The sequence below is a fragment of the Pelodiscus sinensis genome, chromosome 24 (genome assembly GCF_049634645.1).
Source record: "Pelodiscus sinensis isolate JC-2024 chromosome 24, ASM4963464v1, whole genome shotgun sequence".
Lineage (NCBI taxonomy): Eukaryota > Metazoa > Chordata > Testudines > Trionychidae > Pelodiscus > Pelodiscus sinensis.
In genome coordinates this window covers 1756977-1780837 of record NC_134734.1, presented here as the reverse complement: position 1 = coordinate 1780837, position 23861 = coordinate 1756977, and the positions used below count along the sequence as shown (strand labels likewise).

General features: G+C 52.2%; 1 protein-coding gene across 1 annotated transcript in view; it reads left to right on the top strand.

Moving 5' to 3' along the window:
• Nucleotides 1–23861, top strand: part of LOC142819582 (guanylate-binding protein 3-like) — a 99073-nt gene that overhangs the window by 39798 nt on the left and 35414 nt on the right. Inside the window, exons 7-12 of the mRNA XM_075907688.1 lie at nt 2254–2349; nt 3624–3719; nt 7760–7972; nt 8103–8230; nt 11220–11329; nt 16440–16645. Of these exons, the coding sequence (XP_075763803.1) occupies nt 2254–2349; nt 3624–3719; nt 7760–7972; nt 8103–8230; nt 11220–11329; nt 16440–16645 (849 nt within the window). The remainder of the gene's footprint in view (nt 1–2253; nt 2350–3623; nt 3720–7759; nt 7973–8102; nt 8231–11219; nt 11330–16439; nt 16646–23861) is intronic.

Here is a 23861-nt window from a genome sequence, read left to right as displayed (position 1 = left end):
GTGTTCCCTTCCGTTCCCTTGTTTGGACCATTTTGGTTGTCCCCCATTATCAATTGAGTTCCTGGGCTAAGTGGATCCTCCCCAAATGTCGGGGGGAAGGGAGGGGAGTCCTTGTAACACTTCCTTGCAATCCAATAAGACCCTTCTCCTCCAGCCATCTCGCCCGACCCTGGCACAAGGGATAACTGCCCCTGGCAGGAAGAATGTCTGGCCTGCTTGGGACACATCGGTCAAGTGGAACAGGAACAGGAACGGGCATGCTCTGAAAGGGGAAAATAACCGACTAGTGGTAGGTCTGCAAAGAGCCGTGTGAGCCAGAGCTGGCTGGGACTGAGCTCCAGAAACTCCAGGCTCGGCCATTCCTGGCCCCAAACTCTGCACTTACCGTGCCAGTGATGTAAGTTTAAAAAGCCTGTTTGCTGTGCTGGGACGTGAGCTCTCCCTGCCGTTCTAAACACAGCTGCGTCCATCAGGCTGTAGCCAGGGCAGGGGGAGGGGCAGCTGCCCAGGGTGCAAACCAGCAGGTGGTGGGAAAGTGGGGCAGACAAACACAATGTTTGGGGTAGAGGCCTGTAGTGGAATTGGGATCCTGGGAGTCCTGTCACCAAACCGTCCCCATGACACCCGTAGCTCTGTGACACCCGTAGCTCTGTGACACCCGTAGCTCTGTGCTGCTGGTCGTGGCGCTGCCTTCAGAGCAGAGCACCCAGCCAGCAGCTGCTTTTCTCTGGCCATGCAGCGCTGAAGGCAGGGCAGCTGCCAGCAGCATAGAGGTAACGGTGGGAAACCACGTACCCAGCCACCCTCGCTCCTGTGCTGCTGCCTTCAAAGCTGGGGATTCATGTTGCCCGCAGCATGCAGGACGGTTGCTTCAATCCCACCCGTGCACCACCTCTGCAATCCCCGCTGCCACCTGCACCTTGGGCCCACTGCTCCGGCCGTAGGGTTGTAGGACCCGAGGGATCCCAGTCCCACAGCCACAATAGCAGGAGCAGCTAGAAACTTGGGGGCAGGTGGATAGGCATGGGGAGGGGAGCAGGAATCCAAACTGTTCTGTGCAGGCGCCAGCAGGGCCCACGATCTAATCACTCACCCCGGGGGGTAAAATGCCTCGGGATGGCGCTGGCAGCAGAGGGCGAGTTGCTTCACGCACAGGAGAGACTCAAGCAGCAGCGTTCACCATTCCACTGCCACTGCCACGTCATCTGTAATTGTGTGTGCCACAGAGTCACAAGGTCAGAAGAAGTTGGGGCCCTCCCTAGGCATGGAAATTCTGGCTGCTGCATCTCTGGTTTTACCCAGGTATCTCCTCCCAGCCGTGCTCACAGAGTCCTGCCTGCTGGCCTCGCCCACAGGCTCTGTTCCCAGACGTGATGCAGGGTCCTGGTTTTTGGACCTCTGACCAGGGCTCCACTGCCAGACCCATGCTCAGGGCTTCGCTGTTGGCCCCGAGCTCGGGGTTCTGCCTGCCACCCCCTCCCCCACTCATTACTACTGTCCTGGGCCCAAGCCAAGCTGTGGTTCCTGCCTCTGCCTCCTTACCCCATATGGATGCCCCCAGAGAAACAGCATTGGCCAGGCCCTAGCTTGGAGGGAGGCAGACATGGATCAAAGAGATGGCTTTCGGCACACACTCCTTGCAGTGCTAAAGTGTGGGGAGTGGAAGGTAGACCCCAAAGCTCCCTTCTGCTGCAGGACCTGCCCTGGGTGTCTGGCTGGTGAGTCTTGCCCACATGCTCAGGGTTTAGCTGGTCGCCATATTTGGGGTCAGGAAGGAATTTTCCTCCAGGGTAGATTGGCAGAGGCCCTGGAGGTTTTTCGCCTTCCTCTGTAGCATGGGGTACAGATCACAGCTAGAGGATTCTCTGCATCTTGGGGCCTTCGAAGTATTTGAAGGCTTCAATATCTGAGATATAGGTGAGAGGATTATTCTAGGAGGGGTGGGTGAGATTCTGTGGCCTGCACTGTGCAGGGGTCAGACTAGATGATCATAATGGTCCCTTCTGACCTTAAAGTCTATGAGTCTATGAGTCTTTCCAGGCATCACCTTCCCACCGTTCCTTAGGGCCTTGTACTCCTGCCGCATTTCCTGAAACCAGGAGTAAATTAGAGCCCAGAAGCATTGCTCTGCCTCCAGAGAATATGACAGCATGTCTCTCCTGAACCAAGACGTTTTGCTGAGGCAATAGTCATCTTTAGTATTTTTGAGAATGTCAACAGTTCAGAGGAAAATACAGTCTCTTTTATTTGTAGCAGGTGAAGGTGAGAGGAAACTGGGTGTTATGAAAGGTGAAACGGACACAAAGCCTGAAAAGGACCCCAAGAAGAAAGTACCAGCAATCATAACAGGTACAGGCCAAAATACACTATGAACAACATTCCCTCATTCTATCAACTTTTTCTGCAATATCCTATACATGCCATTGAGGAGTGATCTGAAAAGGGGGGTATTCTGATGTAATACAGATGGTGATAAATAATAGTTTGCAATATATTAGACATAATACTCTGTCTCCTCCTCAATGATAAGTACTAGGAACACCGTATTCAGCATGCGGCTTCCTCGTATGATAACTTACTATCAGGAAATGTTAGCTTGTGCCAGGAAAAAGGGATGTGCCTGGAATGGGACAGCATCTCGCAAAAGCAGCCACAAAGAGACAGAAGCACCAGACACGTGTAAGCGGCTCTCTGGGTGTGCTCCTCCCTCCAGTCCAGGACTGCCTGATCCCCAAGCATCCCACCCATTAAATACTTTTGTAAAGGGTTTTGGTGGGGCGGGAGAGGCTCCCACCCACTCCTTTCATATAGGAACATGGCTGAGCATTCCCCTTCAGTAGTTAATGGGGGAAATGGTACAGTTTGCTGCATTCCTCTATCAGACGGAGAGCATGGGGCAGGGAACCCAGAATTGCCTCAGTCGAGGACGTGCACGTTCCCCTGTCTGTAATGTAAGAAGCTGCAGTTGCAACAGAGAGGCGCTTCTCACCTTCCACAAGGGGCTGCAGTGAGAAACAGCTGGCGTGCTCCTCTCTCCCTGGGCAGCCTGCACACGGCACCCCTCAACCCTAGCCCCGCCTCAGAGCCATGATTTGAATGAAACAGGCACATTTCCTATTGTTTTCCAATAAAGAAAAATGAATGGAGGGAAGTAGCTGAGCAATGGCCGGTAAATCTTCTGGTCCATGACAGTGCTGCAGAAGCTGGTATCTGAGCAGCACAAAGACTGGCGGTGAGAAGGAGCCTGTGTTAAGGGAGGAGAATTACAGCAGTGAGAGGAATAAGAGAAGCATGAGCATTATATTCTCTGTGGCAACTGTGCTGGGTGCATGCTCCTTGCACTGCTGAAGTGCAGGGCATGGATGCTAGATCCCAAAGCGTGTGTCTGCTGGAGGCCCCACCCTTTCCAGATGTCGCCTCCCCACTGTTCCTTTGGGCCCGGTATTCTTGCCACAATTCCTGAAATGAGGAGAAAATTAGAGCCCAGAAGCATTACTCTGCCTCCAGAGAATATGACAGCATGTCTCTCATGAACCAAAATATTTTGTTGAGGCAACAGGCATCAATAGTGTTTGTGAGAATGTCCACAGCTCAGAAGAACATACAGTCTCTTTTATTTGTAGAGGGTGAAGATGAGAGGAAACTTGGTGGTAAGAAAGCGAAAATGGACATGAAGACTGAAAAGGACCCTAACAAGAAAGTACCAGTAATCGTAACAGGTACAAACCACAATACATGATGAACAACATTCCCTTATTCTATCATTTTTTTCTGCAATATCTTAAACCTATGCTACTGAGGACTGTCACGGAATAAACACGCAGTCTGATTTATAAGTTCAAGTCAGCCAGAAATGTTTATTTACTGTGATCACAGGAGAGGACACAAAAGACATACTCTGCCTTAACAAAGAAATCTCAGAATATATATACCTTTGTAATTCCTGTGAGCACATAATGGAATTGAGCAGAAAACCAGGACCATATGTACTTAAGTGGTTACATCTGTTAATATACTTTCTCTTTTTGCAAGCCTTGCAATTTCTTTGTCTTCAGGAATGCTCGCTTCTGATGCAGCATGCACCACGTATAGGCCCCAGTCCCTTTGACCAAACTTTCAAGCTTTATATGGTTTACGTCCACATTCCCCCCTTTGAGACCTTTGGTCTCACTATACCATGCAGTCCTAGAGTGCAATAGACAAGCTGCTGACTTGTCTTTCTCCTGACTCTTCATCCAAAGATCAGTCACTGAATGGACTGTGCTGTCTTTTCGTCTGCTCTTGCCTCTAGGGCTGTCCTTCCATCATCATTAACTTCTGTATCTCTTTTTCTCTTTCCTTCTTACACTCGTCCATACTCAGATACATGACCTGAACTTCTTATCTCTGTTCTGGGCTTAACTTCACAGTTCACATTTCTTTAACAAAACATTGCAAGCAGCATTTGATTAATAAGAAAAGAATATATAGCATAAGCAAAGCACAGAATACTATAAGTAACCCGTGGATTATTGTGGATCCTACTGATTCAAAAAGATTACCAGCCCAAGACCATAGTGACCAATTTTCTTCTTCATGGAGTCTAGCCACAGTTTTATGTATGTGGTCAACTTGGTTGAGGATATCTTGCTAATTATCAGGAATATAAACACAACATTCTTTCCTTCTCAAGGCACATACCCCCTCCCCTCCCATTGCTGTCCAGCACATAATCTAATGCCATTCTATTTTGCAATGTTACTTGGCATATGGCTTACAATTCAGTGTTTACATCCACGAAGAGTAACGGTAGTTCGAATTAGGATCTCTAATTCAAACTACCTACTCCGTGCCACGTGTAGCTGCGGGCACGGAGTTTGGATGAAGGGGGATTTTAAAATGGCGGCACCCGGGAACATGCAAATGAAGCCCGGGATATTTAAATCCCGGGCTTCATTTGCAACTCCAGTTGCCTTCATTTGCCTACCTAGCTCGAACTAATGAGCTAGTGTAGACATACCCTCTGAGTGCAGAGATGGGGGGCCGGCTAGCAGAATAAATTCAGTAAAACCTGTCTCTGTGATTGCCAGAAACAAGCTTGTCTGGTCTCAATCTCCCTAAGATTCAAGAAAAAAGATAAATAAAAATTCACTGCCACCACCCAAGTATACTTAAAAAGATATAAAATAAACCCTTTTCCAGAGAAGAGATCACTTGGGAATCTCTTCCCTAAGGACAAGCTCTCCCCTCTGCCTGCACCAAACTCTATTTTGCTTGGAGTTGAGAAAACAAAAGAGAACAATGGACTCTGCTCCGGGGAATTTGGCACATAAACCTAAGGACACATCAACCAATATTAGTTAATCAAAACAAAAGAAAAACTTTTTTATTATCAAAACAAAACTACTGTTGCAAACATAGTGAATTGACTACGTGTTAAATAGCCATGAAGTGACATAGACTCAGGGAAAATCCCTGGGCTGTAATTCTTAGTTACAAAAGAGAAAAACAATTTAGCCGGCTCAGACATAATTTCCAAACCCCCAAATAAGGAAAACAATAAACCCTGATGGACTATCTAAACTTTTCTATACTCACTTTTCAGGAAGTCCATTCATGGAGAAAGAAAGCATCTCCCAGATTCCTCAGTACCTGAGGGTATGTCTACACTACCCTCCTAGTTCGAACTAGGAGGGTAATGTATGCATACCGCACTTGCTAATGAAGCCCGGGATTTGAATTTCCCGGGCTTCATTAGCATAAGCGGGGAGCCGCCATTTTTAAATCCCCGCTGCTTCGAACCCCGTGTAGCGCGGCTACACGGGGCTCGAACTAGGTAGTTCGGACTAGGGTGCCTATTCCGAGGAGTAACGGTAGTTCGGAATAGGACCCTAGTCCGAACTACCTAGTTCGAGCCCCGTGTAGCCGCGCTACACGGGGTTCGAAGCAGCGGGGATTTAAAAATGGCGGCTCCCCGCTTATGCTAATGAAGCCCGGGAAATTCAAATCCCGGGCTTCATTAGCAAGTGCGGTATGCATACATTACCCCCCTAGTTCGAACTAGGAGGGTAGTGTAGACATACCCAGAGAGAAACTGCTCTGATCTCAAACAAAGAAGAGAGAGAGAGAAACTTCTCTTTCCCAGTTTGAAATTCCTATCTGCATTTTTATCCCCTGACTGCCCCACCCCCCTCCTTAGGTACATCTCCAATTGCTTAACCCTTTCCTCACTCTTCAGGTGAGTCAGACTCTCCTTAGCAGCTCCTATTTATGACAGATGCTTAACTCAGCCAATGGACCATAGAGAAACTCACCCTGCCCAGTAAATCTTCCTGTAGCTAGAGCCTGCATGGATACACAGTTTGTGTCTGTGCATGTGGCTGGCCAAGGCTGGCTGTACAGCGGGTACCCTGGAGCTGCAGGGCCCCACACAATGACCAAAGCTCCAGCCTGCTGGGCTGCCCGTTGCACAAGCCAGGACCCAGCCTGGTCCTAGAGGTGAGTAGGGCTAAGAGGTAACAAAGGACAGAGACTGTCCATGCACTTCCTGTGCCCAGTGGCAAAGCTCCGCCATGTGTGAGTCTGGCTGGAGTCACAGCCCAAGTGCTGGGCCTGTTGTCAGTCCCCAGCCTGAGCTGACTTGTTACCTGCAGGGGTGCTCCCAGCCCGGGCAGGGACCTGGACTCACCCTGTGTATGTCTAGTGGCCCTGGCAGCCCTGGACTTGCGAGCCTGCTACTGACACTTGGAGTATGGCTGCACTGCGAGGATATATCGGAAAAAGATACGCAAAATGCACTCCGCTTTTGTTGGAAGAGGCTTTTCTGAAATTTGGCCCATCTAGACTGGGCAAAATTTTGGGAAAAAACTTCTTTCAAAAACCCTCTTCTTCCTCATGGAATGAGGAATACAGGGGCTTCCAAAAGAGCGCATTTGCTCATCTGCAAAAAAAAGCAGAAGAGCAAACACATTCCCTAGACATGGCAGAGTTTTTTGGGATACCTCCGGTATTCCAAAACCCCTCCCCACCTGAAGTCAAATCATACCTTTGGAGATGGGGACAAGGAGGGGAGGGGAATGTTTTGCATTTCCCAGTGTGTGTCTGATTGATGTTAAAGTTCTGCCTTCTTTCTGCATTGAACCACTGTATGGGTTTGTCTACACTGCCATCCCAGTTCGAACTAGGGTGGCTAATGTAGGCATTCGAACTTGCAAATGAAGCCTGGGATTTAAATATCCCAGGCTTTATTTGCATGTTCCCGGGTGCCACCATTTTTAAATGCCCCGTAGTTCGAACTACCTGCCCGCAGCTACATGCGGCATGGAGTAGGTAGTTCAAATTAAAGCTCCTAATTCGAACTACCGTTATTCTTCCTGCAAGGAGGTTTAACGGTAGTTTGATTTAGGAGCTTTAATTTGAACTGCCTAGTCCATGCCGCGTGTAGCCGCGGGCAGGGAGTTCGAACTACAGGGCATTTAAAATGGCAGCACCCGGAAACATGCAAATAAAGCCCAGGATATTTAAATCCCGGGCTTCATTTGCAAGTTCGAATGCCTACATTAGCCACCCTAGTTCGAACTAGGGTGGCAATATAGACATACCCTATGTCTGGGAAACACTCTCTGCTCCAAGGGGCTTCTCCTGCCTGGTCTTACACTCAGAAAGGGAGCTGCTTCCCTGGGGAGCTGGGGTCCCCTCAAACCTGCCCCCTTCTGCCCTCTCCCCGGGGATCCCTGCAGCAGGTCTGCCTGGCTGGCTCAGTCTGTTTTCTGGGTTGCAGGTCGATCCCGCCCACAAACGATGGCCCCAGAGTGGCGCATGGAGCAGCCCGTGTGCCTCATTGAGAGCGACAACAAGGGGTCCCTGCAGGTGAACCCCAAGGCTGTGAAGATCCTGGAGGCCATCGCCCAGCCAGTGGTGGTGGTGGCCGTTGTGGGTCTGTACCGCACGGGCAAGTCCTACCTCCTGAACGCTTTGGCTGGACAGAGAAAAGGTGAGAGGTTTGGGCTGCCCGCCCCCCCGGCATTATTTCCTGCTGCTGTCTGGGACTCGCAGAGACCTCTCTCCTTCAGGCAGCCGTCCTGTGTGTCTGTGTCTACATGGAACCTGTCCTCTCTCCCCAGGGTTCTCGCTGGGCTCCACTGTCCAGTCGCACACCAAGGGCATCTGGATGTGGTGCCTGCCCCACCCTTGCTGGGCTGGCCATGCCCTGGTGCTGCTGGACACCGAGGGGCTGGGAGATGCACATAAGGTGAGCTGGCTCTGCCGGTGTGGAGGGAACAGGTGGTACCGTAAAGTGAGGGGACATGTGAGTTCCTAGATAAACTCAGACTTCACCTGCCTGTGGCAGTTACATTTTCCCTCGAGTCCCAGGGGCACCTGGTGTTTGCTCTGCTGGCAGGAATCAGGGCCCTCAGAGATCTCAGGAACATGCACAATTCACTGGTGCGGGTAAAACCCGTGTATCCGCGCACTAAGCCAGACTCCCCATGGTGCAGTTGCCCCAGGGCACCAGGGCAGGATCCTGTCCTACAGCCGAGATGGAAACGTGCTCCCTGTTCTGCAGCGGCTCTTCCAAGTGCCCTGAAATCCTCCTGAGGGGATGGGCGGCCTTGGGAGGGGCAGCCCTGCCTGGGGAGCGGGGTCTGGGGGATGATCCAGACATGGTGGATTTGGCCCAGGGGGCCGAGCTCTGGGTCTCTCATGTACGATGAGAGGCCAGTTCGGTGGCTCTGACAGTGCTGGGGGCTTTGCACTCCCGTGCGCCATGGCTGGAGTCTCACACACTGACATGATCTGCGTGAGACTGAGCTCAGCTCGTGCCCGGCTCCCCTGCCTCTGTGGAACAGGATGGCTGGAAAGCCGGGGGAGGGGCACTAGTCAGACGTACAACCCGGCTCTAGAGGAGCTGATGCACTAGAGCCAGGTGTCTGTGCATGTTCCGCAGGCAGGGTCCCAGCCAGCCTGCCTCACAGTGACCGTGTGGCTGCAGGTGATGGATCCAGAGCTGCCCCACGAGCGGTGGCTGCGACTCCTGCCCTCAGCGGCATCTGCCACGGTGCGAGGCGCCCAGGTCACAGCTCTCTGGTTGGGTCCTGCCCTAGAAAGCTGGACCTGAGACCAAAGCGAGCGGTTTCTGAGCCATTACTTCAACTTCCCCTCCCCGGTCAGAAGTCCTGTGTCTGTGGAGGGGGGCAGCGTTCGGGTGCTGTGGACCTTTGGGTGGGTCCTGGGGCTCAGCCAAAGGAGCTGAATGATTCTGGCTGGTTCGCAGAGGCCGTGACACAGGGTGCGGGGTCTGGAACCCGCAGACGTTGGGCTGCGCGGCGCAGGGTGAACACACCACTCCGATCCGGCACTCGCAGGGGAGGCTGAGGAGATGCGGGACAAGCAGCTGAAGCCTTTGCGGGGCCGTGTCTGAGGGAGGCTTTTCTCCGCAGTCTGTTCCCCTCCCTGGAGCAGGGCCGAGCGCTGAGCAGCCCCCGGTTGCTCGTGTCCCTGGTGCGTCTGCACTGACCGTGGGGCTGGGCAGCGCTGCGGGCCGGGTGCTTTGTGCAGACCCTGCGGTGCCAGCGGGTGGGTCCCTGCCAGTATGTCCAGCTGGCCCCGTGGCTAAAGGGAGGCCTCCTTGGCTGGCTCAGCAAGTCACTTGGGTGTGGAGCTGGACTGGCTTGCTGGGGCAGACCCGCCTCAGGTGGCTCTCGGGACAGTCCGGGTTCTGCCCTGGGGATCGGTTAATGGGACGGGCTGGTGCTGCTGTCACTGCAGGCAAAGCCCAACCCTGGCTCCTGCAGACAGACCCAGCCCAGCGCTTGCTGAAAGGGAGGGATGAGAACGGCCAAAGTCGAAAAAGCAGCTTCTCTCTGGGACCCTCCTGCCAAGTGGTGCCAGCAGCACCCAGGGCCAGGCTGGGCATCATAGAATCAGAGAACTGGAAGAGACCTCAGAAGGTCATCCTGTCCTGCCCCCTGCTCTAGGCAGAACCAATCCCAACTAAATCAACCCGGCCAGGGCTTTGTCAAGCCGAGACTTAAACACCCCTAGGGATGGAGACTCCACTACTTCCCTAGGGAACCCATTCCAGTGCTTCACCACCCTCCTAGGGAAATAGTTTTTCCTATTATCTAACCTGGACCTCTCCCACCACAACTTGAGCCCATTGCTCCTTGTTCTGCATCTGTCACTACTGAGAACAGCCTCTCTCCATCCTCTTTGGAACCTCCCTTCAGGGAGTTGAAGGCTGCTATCAAACCCCCCCTCCCTCTTCACTTCTGCAGACTGAACAGAAACAAGTCCCTCAGGCTCTCCTCATAGACCATGTGCTCCAGCCCCCTAATCATTTTGGTTACCCTCCGCTGGACCCTCTCCAATGCATCCACATCCTTTTTGTAGTGGAGGGCCCAGAACTGGACACAATACTCCAGATGTGGCCTCACCAAAGCTGAATAAAGGGGAATAATCACATCTCTGGATCTGCTGGCAATGCTCCTCCTAATGCAGCCTAATATGCCATTAGCCTTCTTGGCTACAAGGGCGCCCTGTTGACTCATATCCAGCTTCTCAGCCACTGTAACCCCCAGGTCCTTTTCTGCAGAACTGCTACTTAGCCAGTCAATCCCCAGCCAGTAACAATGCTTGGGATTCTTCCGTCCCCAGGGCAGGACTCTGCGCTTGTCTTTGTTGAACCTCATCAGATTTCTTGTGGCCCAATCCTCCAATTTTTCTGAGTCACTCTGGACCCTATCTCTGCTCTACAGTGTATCTACCTCTCCCTCTAGCTTAGTGTCATCCGCAAACTTGCTGAGGGTGCAATCCATCCCCTCATCCATCCCGATGCCCCTGGCAGCTGTAAAACACAGACCAGCAGGAGCCCCCAGCCCGTAACCCAGGCTAATGACACACCCCTTCTGCTGCCCCAGAGAGGCAGCCCCCCCCTCACAGGCACCATGGTTGGGTGCAGGAACAAACGGGGAGTGAGAGGAGAGCAGCCCCCACGTTACTCAGGGCAATGCCACTGGCAGGGCTGAGAGCCACAGACCTGGGGACATGGCACCCACCCGAGGGTGGCAAGGTAGCAAACAGCCTGCTCCCCTTGGGCCCTGCTGCCCGGCCCACTGCAGGGCTCCCCATCCCCTCCTGCTGCGCGGCTGGCTGGCAGGAACCGCTGTGTCCCACTGGCAGGACTCACACGAGGAGCCGCTCTCACCCAGCCCCTGCTCCCCCTGTGCCCGTTTCCCCAGGGCGACCCGAAGCATGACAACTGGATCTTCACGCTGGCCGTCCTGCTGAGCAGCACCCTGGTGTACAACAGCAAGGGCACCATCGACCAGGATGCCATGAGCAAGCTGCAGTATCCTTCCCGGCGGGGGGGAGGGGCTGTCTCGGGTGGGGGGAGGCTGCAGTTGCTGCTGCCGGGCAGGGCCCTGGTCCAGGGTGTGCAAGGCTGGTGGATGGAGTCCATGGGTCTAGGCAGGCCTAGAGCACCCCCCCAAAAGCAGATGTTTGGGCTTCCCTCTAATGCCCACCCGGCCTCTGCTCGGCCTTCCCCTTGGTCCCCCCACCTCCCTGCTCTGGAGAGAAGTGACTGATGTCAGAGCGGGGTGGGGAGTCACCGAGTGATCCCCCACCCAGGCACCTGAGGGGCTGTGTGGGCACCTGAGTAACTGGGGTAGAGGCAGCTGGGTCCTGGCCACAGGACAGACTGACACAGGAGCTGTCATGGCTCCTTCTCCACTCCGGCACGATAAATGCAGAAGTGGGGGCTAGCAACTACCCCAAAATCTTATCTGCCCATCTTTGGTATAAAACTTCCCCCCAAAATCTTAAAAGCTTAGATTTTGGGAATAAAACTTCCGCTGCCAATTAATTAATAAAGAAACCAGGGGAGAGACCATTTGGGGAAATCTCACCCATAAAGTAAAAACCCCAGGACACAAGTAACCAGTACCAGGTTAATAAAAAGAAAAGATCAAATTTTTATTATCACCTCAATCTTCCTGTTGCAAGCATAATGGCTAAATGGAAAAGTCACCAATAATATACTCATGGGCTACGTCTAGACTGGCAGGATTTTCCGGAAATGCTTTTAACGGAAAAGTTTTCCGTTAAAAGCATTTGCGGAAAAGAGCGTCTAGATTGGCACAGACGCTTTTCCGCAAAAGCACTTTTTGCAGTAAAGTGTGCATGGCCAATCTAGACGCGCCTTTGCACAAAAAAGCCCCAATCACCATTTTCGCAATCGGGGCTTTTTGAGCAAAACAAATCTCAGCTGTCTACACTGGCCCTTTTGTGCAAAAGTTTTTCACAAAAGTTTTGCGCAAAAGGAACTTTTGCCCGAACAGGAGCAGCATAGTATTTCCACAAAAAGCACTGATTTCTTACAGTAGGAAGTCAGTGCTTTTGCGGAAATTCAAGCAGTCAGTGTAGACAGCTGGCAAGTTTTTCCGGAAAAGATGCTGATTTTCCAGAAAAACTGGCCAGTCTAGACACAGCCATGGAGAAACTCCATGGGCCTAGAACTTAATTACAAAGAAAAGCCAAAACATTTATTAAAAACTGCACAGGTAGCAGATCTCATACTCGACCTATAAAACAATAAAACCTAACGGATTTATCTAAACTTTACCCTATTTACAGAAAGTGAAGAAAGAGTCTTTTCTTGGAGGGAGACATAGGCTATGTCTAGACTGCAGGCTTCTTTCGAAAGAGGCTCTTTCGAAAGATGCTTTCGAAAGAGCCTCTTTCAAAAGATCGCGTCTAGACTGCAGGCAGATCTTTCGAAAGAGAAATCCGCTTTTTCGAAAGAGAGCACCCAGCGAGTCTGGATGCTCTCTTTCGAAGACGGCCTCTTTACATTGAAGAATGCCTTCTTTCGAAAGAGGAACTTTCGAAAGAAGGCGTTCTTCCTCGTGAAATGAGGTTTACCGCCATCGAAAGAAAAGCTGCGTTCTTTCGAAATAATTTCGAAAGAACGCGGCTTGAGTCTGGACGCAGGGGAAGTTTTTTCGGGAAAAGGCTACTTTTCCCGAAAAAACCCCTGAGTCTGGACACGGCCATAGTGTCTGTCCCTCTCAATAGCTGAAGAAAACTGCCCAGAACAAAGGAGGGAAAAACCAAAAATTCCTTTGTCCCAGTTTGAAATTCCTACCTACATTCCTTTTGGCCACTCCACCTGGCTAGGTAAGGGACATAGTTAACCCCTTAGTCCCCAGGCTGCTCGCTAACCCCCATGATCATGACAGGAGCACAGGAGAAAGGGGGAGGGGGATTCAAAGGAAAAGTGTCTCCTGTTCCCAACAGCAGCCCCAGGCAATGCACCCTCTGCCCCTCCCTCCCTCTCCGCTGCTCCCCCCGGATGCTGCAGGGCCTGCAGGGAGGGCCTCTGCTCACAGCCCAGCAGGGGGCGTTGCGGGGGGACCATGAGGACAAGCCGGGGAGCAGCAGGAGAGCTGCAGAGGGTGCTAGGCAGGGAGAGGGGCAGCGCCTGGTGCACAGAGCCCCCAGGGCCCTGCTGGGAGGAGCCGTGTGTGGAGCCGTTCCAGTGACAGCAGAGCCCGGGCCAGCCCTGCTGCCACGACAAGCCCTGAGCTCGTCCAGGGACGGTTGGGGCAGAGACCCAGCCTGGGCTGGGCACCGGGAGGGGCAGGAGGCTGACGGAGGCTGTTTCATGGTGCCTCCCTCTGGGTGCCCCACAGACACCCTGCACGGAGCACGGCCCTGAGTGGAAGGAGCATCTGCATCGGTTCTGGGCCTGCCCTCTGGGGTCTGGTCCACTGCACCTTCCCACACGGTGCAACCTGGAGAGGGTTGGGGGGGGCAGCTTGGCCCCCTCCAGGCTAAGATCAGTCCAAGGGGATGCAAGAGAAAGGTTCTGATTTCTGCCCACACAGCCGGAGAAGGACAGTGCCCGGTGCAGTCGCTCTGCTGGGGCGGGGAGGTCACGGTGGCCCGGGCTGGGCAAGGCCCCGGGGGCAGGGTCTCTGGCAGGAACATTGCTCCCTCCCTCACTGAGGGCCCTGGAGCTGTGGAGAGACACCGGTGCAGTGAGTCTCCCTGGGCTGGTGCTGACCCCGGCTGGGAACAGAGGCCTGCGCTCCCTGTACGGTTGCCAGGTGTCAGTATTTTCACCTCCGCTCCGGTAAAAAAATTCAGAGAATACCAAACACCTAAAATGTCCAGTATTTTGTGGGGGTTTTTTTCCCTGCCAGGAGGGGAAAATACAAGACACCTGGCAACCTTACGACACACTCAGCAACTGGGCCCAGCCCCCGCCCCCCGGATTCCCGCCCCCGGACCCTCTGCTTACTTGGTTCCGCAGGGAAGCTCCCTTCTGGCTTGATCAAGAAAACAAGATGGCTGCCGGCAAAGAGCCTAAAGCAGGGGTGCTCACATTTTGTGATATCACGACCCTGCTCTAAGTTGCTCATGACCCCCTGGGAGGTCGGGACCCACAGTTGGATAAACGCTGGCCTAAAGACCTGAGCAAGGGGCAGCAGTGCCTTCCCTGGATCTTAGAGCTCATCCTGCCCTCTTCCTATCCCTAGTCTGATTCAGCACACACTTAAAGGGGGTCCTTTTTGTTTTGCTCAACAACTTTGGTCTCCCCTGCTTTTTTTCCCCCTCAACAGAATTTTTTTCCTGGTGGTTCTTTTTTCGGGAGCAGGGTGGGGGCATAATTTGGTATTTTGGGGTAAACCATCTGGCAACCGTAGCTCCCAGGAGCCAGAGGGATTGGCTGCCCTGACCCAAGGATGGGGGCTGGAAGTGGGGTGATGCCTGGGGGTTCCCATGCCCCTTCCGTTACATTGTGTCCCCAGTCTCAGGAGGCACCGGCCCCTGGAACTTTGAGCCTGCCTTGGGGCACTCAGGAATGGCTGGTGGAAGCAAGAGGGGCCGTGCGGCCAGAGGCTGCCACTGGAGAGGGGCCAGGATGAGGTGAAGCGTAGCTGGGGGGAGCTCAACTGGGCGGGCACCGCAGGGCTTCTGTCACCCCAGGAGCTGGCAGCCCAGAGGCGGCTGCACTGAGGAAGCGACAGCCGGCTCCCTGCCACAAGGAGCCAGGAGCAGCCTGCAGGAGGGGCAGGGAGCTGTGCGGGAAGAAGCAGGGGAGCTGGGAGAGCAAAGCTCCGAGCTGCTGAGTGGAGGGGCGCTGGGTTGGCACCTGGTGCAGAGGCCAGGCCAGGGACCCAGCAAGCCGCTGCCGGAGGGAAGTGCCCATTTGGAAGCTGCCAGAGTCAGGACAACACCCCAGAAGGGGGAACTTTACTGTGGCCTGGCTGGAGAGCGTTGTCCTGCAGGGGCCGGCGCTGTACCTCAGGGCTGGCTGGGAATGTTACGTGGGACGTAGCTGCAGGGTTTGATCATGGCCTGACCCAGCAGACCAGGCGATGAGCCAAGAGTCCGTGTCTGAGCTGGGGAGGGGCCGGGCTCAGCTCCAGAAGGGAGGGTATGTCGATAGATCGGAGGTGTACAGATAGAACGAGGTGTACAGATAGATCGGAATGGCTACGTAGTTCGAACTATCTAGTCCGTGCCGCGTGTAGCCGCGCGGCACGGGGTTCGCACTAGCCGGCTTTTAAAAATGGCGGAGCCGGCTTTATGCTAATGAAGCCCGGGAAATTCAAATCCCAGGCTTCATTAGCAAGTTCGGTATGCATACATTACCCCCCTAGTTCGAACTAGCGGGGTAGTGTAGACATACCCGGAGGAAACATCCAGGGAAAACCCAGACCCACGTGAGGCCAATGACAAAAATCCCATCAGTGTCCGTGGGGCAGGATCTCAGCCCTGGGCCATGGCTGGTCTGAACCTTCCCTCGGGGCCAAACGTGTCTCCCCACCCATGGACCGGTCAGACCATCTGTGAGGGGGCTTTGCCTTCCCCAGGGAGACCCCTGGCACTCCAGCTGCCTGTGAGACCCCCCCAGATCCCTCGGCCTTCTAGGGCTGGGTCATGTCCTGCCTTCCCAGCCTGGCCTACGAGCAGTGTGGGGTTTGCACACCCAGGCACAGGCCCAGCTAGGAGGGGGAAGAGACGTGTGTGTGTGTGTGTGTGTGTGTGTGTGTGTGTGTGTGTGTGTGTGTGTGTGTGTGCGTGCGCTGCAGCTGCCTCTAGTGCATAGGCTGCCATGGGAAGGGTTGGTCATCGGTGCGCAGGGAATGACAGGTGTGCCCTGGTTTTGTGGGGGTGGGGTCCAATGTTCCCTCATCTTTTCCATCCATGTGTTGAATAAGTTTTTATGCGCACCGAAGCATGTGCAGATGTGCACCACCAGTAGAACCTAACAGTGGGCGCTTTGCTAATCAGCTGGGCAGCTCTTGAATGTCTCCTGAGTGGCCGCACAAGCACACGGGTGCAGCCGACACTCAGTGCCTGGCTGGGGCTGGTCTGGCTGCTTTACTCCCAGCCCCTGTCACCAGCATCCCAGGGCACCTGTCTGGATTCCTTAGCTGCCTGGCCAGCTACGTGTCTGAGCTTTCTAAGTACATCAAGGTGAAGGCTGATGAGGCAGAGGAGGAAGAGGAGGAGATTGCAGCTGATACCACGTACGTCAGCTTCTTCCCGAGCTTCATCTGGACCCTGCGGGACTTCTCGCTGGAGCTGGAGCTGGGGGGGAAGCAGGTGACGGAGGACGAGTATTTGGAGAGCACCCTGATACTGAAGAAGGGTAAGTGCTCGGCCGAGGGTCAGGACAGAATTGCTGGGAAGTGAATCAGGTCCCAGTGCGGAGGGGCAGAGGGGATGGAACTGCTCAGGGAAGGTTCCACGTGGTGATGTCGTGAGTGTTTGACGCTCACACGGAGCCAGGCTGAGCTCTGTGCTGACCCACGTCTGGCCTGTGCAGTGACATGGGTCTGTGTGTCCGAGCGGCTGTCTGCAGGCGCTGCACAAACATGCTCTGGGGACTCACTTCACACCGAGGAGCATCCATCAGAGAGTAGGTTCCTCTAAGCTCTGTGTCTCTAGTTTGTTTATGGGATCATGTGAGGCCCTGTCAAAGGGTCACTAAAGGTAGGATAGATGACAGCTCCTGCTTCCTATCTGTCCAGGTTGTTACCCTGTTGAAGAACGCGACTAGATTGCTTTGACTGGATTTGTTCTGAAGAAATCCATGTTGATGTGACTTATTGCCTTGTTATCTTCTAGCTGCTCGCGAACTGATTGATTATTTGTTGCACTGTGTTTCCAGGTACCAAATTTAAGATGACTGGTCTATATATTCCTGGATTTTCCTTATTCTCTTTTTGTAGATGGCGCCATATTTGTCCTTTCCCATATTTGTGATTGTGTACTGGTATGTCTAGTTCACGCGTGGCCCCCTTCCCTTCAGTTCCTTTCTACCATCCCCAGCTGCAGACGGAACTCGGCAGTGCTCTCCTCTCCTCACAAACCAATTGTTAAAATAGTTAGTTGTTAGTGTTCTTACTGTTTCTGTTATTTACTTAGATTAGTAGTAGTTTAAAAAAAAAAAAGTGGCACGAGTCTTGATCCGCCGCCACATCTACAAGCTGGTATGAGTTCTCCCGGCTTCAAATGTTGCACGCTCTGCAAAGACGTGATGTCTGCCTCTGGCGGGCATGACGCCTGTCTCAAATGCTTGGGGACCTCTCATGCTCAGAGAGCTTGTCCCCATTGTACTAAAATGAAAGCGAGGTCTCACAAAGACAAGGAGCTTAAACTGAAAATGCTCCTCAACAACAACAGCAAGCGACATGCCTCTGACCGAGGCTCTGGGCAAACTGCTAAATCCAACAAGGATAAGCAGAAGCCCTCTAAGAGAAGGGCAAGCTTGTTACCTCAGCAACCCACCAAGAGGCATTCTGAGGTAAAAAAGTCAGACCACTCAGATAAGAACCATCTAAGCACATTTGACCGCCCAGGTACTTCGGTTGAACAGCATAATAAGGCAGAAAGTGCTTCAAACGCTGCACTTACAGAGGCAACAGGCCATTCCGTGCCAGCCTCAGAAACCCCGGTAACGCTGACGGTTATGGCAGCTCCACAGGCACCTCAGCCTCTCAACTCCAGCCATTCTTCAACCTGCAAAAACTCTATGGCAGACACCTGCCTCAATTCCCCATATGAGCAGAAAGGTGGACCGAAAGTATTATGTGCCACCCAAGGGATCTGAATTTCTCTTCAAACATTCGCGCCCTGCCCCTCTCCCCCCATTCCTTTGTGGTGGATGCTGCACAGCAAAGAAATAAGCAGCAAAATTGCTCAACCCCATCTAACAAAAACAATGAAAGATTAGACTTGTTTGGTAAAAGAGTGTATGATTCAGCCACACTACAGCTGAGGGTAGCAAATTATTCAGCCCTGCTTAGTAAATACGATTACAACAATTACATGAAAATGAACACGTTTATTGATGATCTGCCCCAAAAACAAAAAAGCACATTTCAAAGACATTGTTTCTGAGGGGCAAACAATTTCGTGCATAGCATTGCAAGCGGTGCTCTATGCACCAGACACAGCCACAAGATCAATGGCTACAGCTGTCACTATGTGGCAAGCCTCCTGGTATAACTCCTCGGACTTTCCTCGACAGCAGTGGAAGACTTGCCATTTGAAGGGGAAAACCTCTTCTCCGCAAAGACTAATGAAGTTCTTCAATCCATGAAGGACTCCAGAGCCATTCGCCGATCCTTGGGAATCCAGACTCCTGCAACAAGAACGAGACAATATAGGTACCAACCCGTATCACAGACCAAAGTACCAGCAGCTCCCTTTCCAGTACCACAGACAAGAACAACCCCATTACCAACAGCGGGATCAAAATAGGCAGCAGAGGTGACAGTCCCACACTAATACCCGCAACTGTCCTGGACAATCCAATAAGCAAATTTGAAAATACAGTCGAGAGACCGAAAACCAAAACACCATCTCCAGAACTTGAGAATCGCTGCAAACTTTTTCATTTTCATTTATGCCCTTTCCTTCATCAATGGGAATTAATTACCTTAAACAAATGCATACTACAAACTATCTCAGTAGGGTATACCATCCCCTTTCTCTCCCTTCCCCCCTCCCAACTTCCTATCCTGTCCCTCTTTAGGGACCCATCTCACAAGATCTTTTCATAACAAGAGATAGATCACCTGTTACAGATAGGAGCCATAGAACCAGTTCCACCACAGTTCCACAGAACAGGTTTTTATTCCCATTATTTTCTCCTAAAAAAGAGGACTGGCGGGTGGAGACCCATCCTAGACCTCAGATCCCTAAACAGATACATAAAGAAACAGAGGTTTTAAATGGTTACCCAAAACACAACTATTCCAGCTCTGGAGATGGGCGACTGGTTTTCCTCTCTCGACTTACAAGATGCATATTTCATATTTCTCTCAGACCCTCTCATAGACATTTTCTTCATTTTACTTTAGGTCTAAACCATTTTCAGTACACGGTCCTATCCTCCGGACTCTCTACAGCTCCGAAAGTATTTTCCAAGATCCTAGCGGCAGTCACTGTCTACCTCAGGAGACAAGGAGTTACTGTATATCCCTACCTCGACGACTGCCTAGTCAAAGCAAGGTCCAGACACGAGTGCTACCAACACACTTACATGGTGCTAGACTGCTTTCACTCTCTAGGACTCCTAGTGAGCCACCCCAAGCCAATGCTTTCACCCTCGCAGTCCATCCCATTTATTGGGGCACACCTCAACTCTGTCACAGCCAGAGCCTCCCTCCCACCCGACAGATCCACTCACGTCAGGCACCAGGCACTATCTCTCCAGGACATGCCTACAGTCACCGCACTCTACTGCCTCTGACTTCTGGGCTATATGGCTTCCTGCAACCCGGTGGTGCCCAACACGAAATTATTTATGAGGTGTCTTCAAGGCTGGCTCCTAACTCAGTACAAGCCAATCATCCATTTATTGACAAAAAGACTAACAATGCCTCCATCAGTCAAGGCATCATTAAAATGGTGGATAGAGGTGTCCAATCTAACTATAGGCACACCCTTCCAATCCATAGAGCCCACAGCGGTCATCACCACGGATGTCTTACTATAGGCTGGAGCACTCACATGGAAGGAAGAACAGCTCAAGGCCTATGGTCTTCTGCGGAGCGTGCTCTACATATAAATATTATAGAACACAGAGCTGTCTGCCTAGCATGTAAAAAACTGCTCTCTGAAGTAAAAGGGATACACATCTGTGTCTACACGGACAACACAGCATCCATATTCTATGTAAATTGACAAGGCGGAGCACGATCATGTCGCGAGAATCACAGGTCCGATGTTGCATACCCAAGGGGGGAAGGACAGAACCAGGTGAACCATTTTATCAAATAAAAAATATTTATTTATGACAGTGATGAATGTATAGTATTATTCTAAGATTTTTAATAGACCGTGTTAATAATGAATTTACAGTATTTATTATATTTAGTCTACGATTTCTAGTTAAACGTGTCAGAGATATAAGGATGGGAATAGCAAGGGGAATAGTCTCTAGTCTAAAAATATCCAGCTACACTGATTAAATAACAGTGATAACTACAAACTCTATGTACTACCCAAAACACTAAGCTTATACAACAAGAAAACACTAAGGTTATACAACAAGAAAAAATCAAATCCTACATACCAACTTACACAGCACACGGAACATTTCACAGATATCGGTTCGGTTGCGAAGGCCTTGGTTACGCCCGAGAGTCGGGGGAGGTGGCTGGTCGGTTGATCAGGCCGGCAGCGCTTTGAAGTATACGGGAAGGCACATGCACGGTGGTACGTGTGTTGCGAAGACCTCCTAGAGCAGTGGTCCCCAACTATTTGGGGTTGCCGGGCACCAGGGGGCGTGGCCGTTCGCCCGCCGGGCGCCCGGAGGGAGGAGGGCGCCCCCCCCATAGCCGCATTCCAGGGCCGGCGCTCTCCCCTCAAGCGCCGCGCGCCCGGGGCCAGCGCTCTCTCCCCCCCCCCTTCCCCAAGCACCACGCGCCCGGGGCCGGCGCTCTCTCCCCTCACCCTCCTCCCCCAAGCGCCGTGCACCCGGGGCCGGCACTAGCGCTTTCTCCCCCCCCCCCATGCGCCGCGGGGCGTGAATCCGTGGCGCTCCCGGGGCCGGCGATCTCCGTGCGCCACGCGCCCGGGGCCGGCTCCGGCACCGCACATGCGCCACGTGCCCGGGGCCAGGCCAGCCCTGAGCACTTGGCGGGCGCAGAGAAATGCCCCCGCGGGCACCATGGCGCCCGCGGGCACCGTGTTGGGGACCACGGTCCTAGAGCGAACTGTGCGATGGGTATTTATCCCCAAATCTGCGCATCGCTTTCCCGCGCTTGCATATTACCATATATGGCCCAATGGTCACCAAGTGAGGGGTCTGTGTCCCAGGGGTTGGGCCAAAAAACTGAGCAGGTTTCATGCGATCAGGTAAGCCCCGCAGTTCTCATGCCAAGGTGACGGGTGGGAGAGTCTGAGGCTACTTTCCCCTTTTCACACCTTCCCTTTTTCTCAAGGCAATGGTATGCAGGAAGGGTGCGGCCGGTTTCTCCCAAGGAGTACTGCAGCTCACTATAGCAAGAGCAGCCTGGCCAAACTTTTTTACTGGGGAGGGGGGGGGGCAGTTTCTTTTCTAACAGATCACAGCCCCTGTGCAGAGAAGCCATAGCCCTTTGGAACTGGGCCATATCATGGGATATCCGCTTATCTGCAGGCCATCTACCCGGAGCTCTCAATACGACAACAGATGCCCTAAGCAGAGCCCTTCCCAGGGGATACGAATGGGAGATGGATCACACAACCCCTAAGGGCATATTCGAGCAATCGGGCCACCCCTGCATAGATCTGTTTGCCACCAGATCCAACAGAAAATGCACCATGTATTGCTGCAGAGCGGGCATGGGCAAACAATCCTTAGGAGATGCTTTGATGCTAACATGGAACACACCTCTGCTCTACGCATTCCCCCCATTTCCTCCTGCAATGAGGTGTAAGAGTTAATCCGAACTAAGGACTTAGTTCGGATGAACTTCTCTATGCCGCATGTAGCCACGGGCAGTCAGTTCGAACTAAGGGGATTTTAAAATGGCGCCTGCCCGAGAACATGCAAATGAAGCCCAGAATATTTAAATCCTGGGCTTCATTTGCAAGTTTGAATGCTCACATTAGCCACCCTAGTTCTAACTAAGGGGCTAGTGTAGATATACCCTTAGGCTACGTCTACACTGGCCCCTTTTCCGAAAGGGGCATGCTAATTTTCTAGGTCGTAATAGGGAAATCCGTGGGGGATTTAAATATCCCCCACGGCATTTAAATAAAAATGTCCGCCGCTTTTTTCCGGCTTTTAGAAAAGCCGGAAAAGAGCGTCTACACTGGCCCCGATCCTCCGGAAAAAAGCCCTTTTCCGGAGGATCTCTTATTCTTACTTCAAAGTAGCCTTAGAGTGTACCTAGCAGCTATAACATCATTCCATGCACCACTGGATGACACCACTTTATTTGCACACCCCATAACTAGACACTTTCTGAAGGGTCTGCAAGCTCTATAGCCTGAGTTGTCACCCTCCACAAGAACCATGGGACCTCAATCAAGTATTGACAATATTAACAAAACTACCCTTTGAACCTATGGCCACATGATCCTTGCTCCACTTAACGTTCAAAACCACATTCTTAGTGGCTATTACCAGCGCGCAGAGTAAGTGAACTGGCCGCGCTCATGTCCGGTCCACCCTTTACCATTTTTCTTAAAGACAGAGTGTCTATGTGACCACACCCCAAATTTTTGACTAAGTTCTGCATGGCCTTTCACATGAACCAGCCAGTACATCTACCTGTGTTTTTCGCAAAGCCTCATGCCAACGCCTTTGAAACACAGATGCACACTCTTGATGTCAAAAGAGCTCTCTCCTTCTATATTGACAGAACAAAGTCATTCAGAGTTTCCCCACACCTGTTTCTTTCCATCGCAAACCATAAGAAAATATCATTACAAAGACTATCCCATTGGATCTTGGAATACATGAATATATGCTATACAATTAGGGTATGTCTAAACTACATGCCTCTCTTGGCAGAGGCATATAGATTTGTTTGTTCAGCAAAGTCAAATGAAGCTGCGATTTAAATGATCGCGGCTTCATTTACATTTACATGGCTGCCGCGCTGAGCCGACAAACAGCTGATTAGCTATTTGTCGGCTCGCGCGCTAGTCTGGACGCTCCCCCTGTCGACATCAAAGCCCTTTGTGGGCAGCCCCGGTAAACCTCATTCCACGAGGAATAACGGGGCTGCTGACAAAGGGCTTTGATGTCGACAGGGGGAACGTCCAGACTAGCGATGAGCCGACAAACAGCTGATCAGCTGTTTGTCGGCTCAGTGCGGCAGCCATGTAAATGTAAATGAAGCCGCGATCATTTAAATCGCGGCTTCATTTACCTTTGCTGATCTGTCTAATCTACATGCCTCTGCCGACAGAGGCATGTAGTCTAGACACAGCCTTAATGACTTACCTCCACCTACTCCAATCCAAGCACCTCTACAAGAGCAGTGGCAACCTCGGTCGTATACCTCAGGAAAGTTCCACTACAAGACATTTGCACAGCAGCAATATGGTTCTCAGATCACACTTTTGCAAAACATTACTCGCTTGCTTTGGGTCCTTTACGACACACTAAAGTAGCTCAAGCTGTCCTCCAAACAGCATACTTACCCAATCCGAAGTTCCTACCTCCATAAGATAGACAGCTTGTAGTCACCTGATGTGGAGCACTCCCAGGGATAACTCTCGAAGACGAAAAAGAGGAAGTTACTCACTTCCTGTAACTGACGTTCTTCAAGATGAGCATCCCTGGGGGTGCTCCACTACCCTCCCTTCCTCTCCTCTATAGAATCATAGGGTACGTCTACACTAGTTAGTTAGTTCGA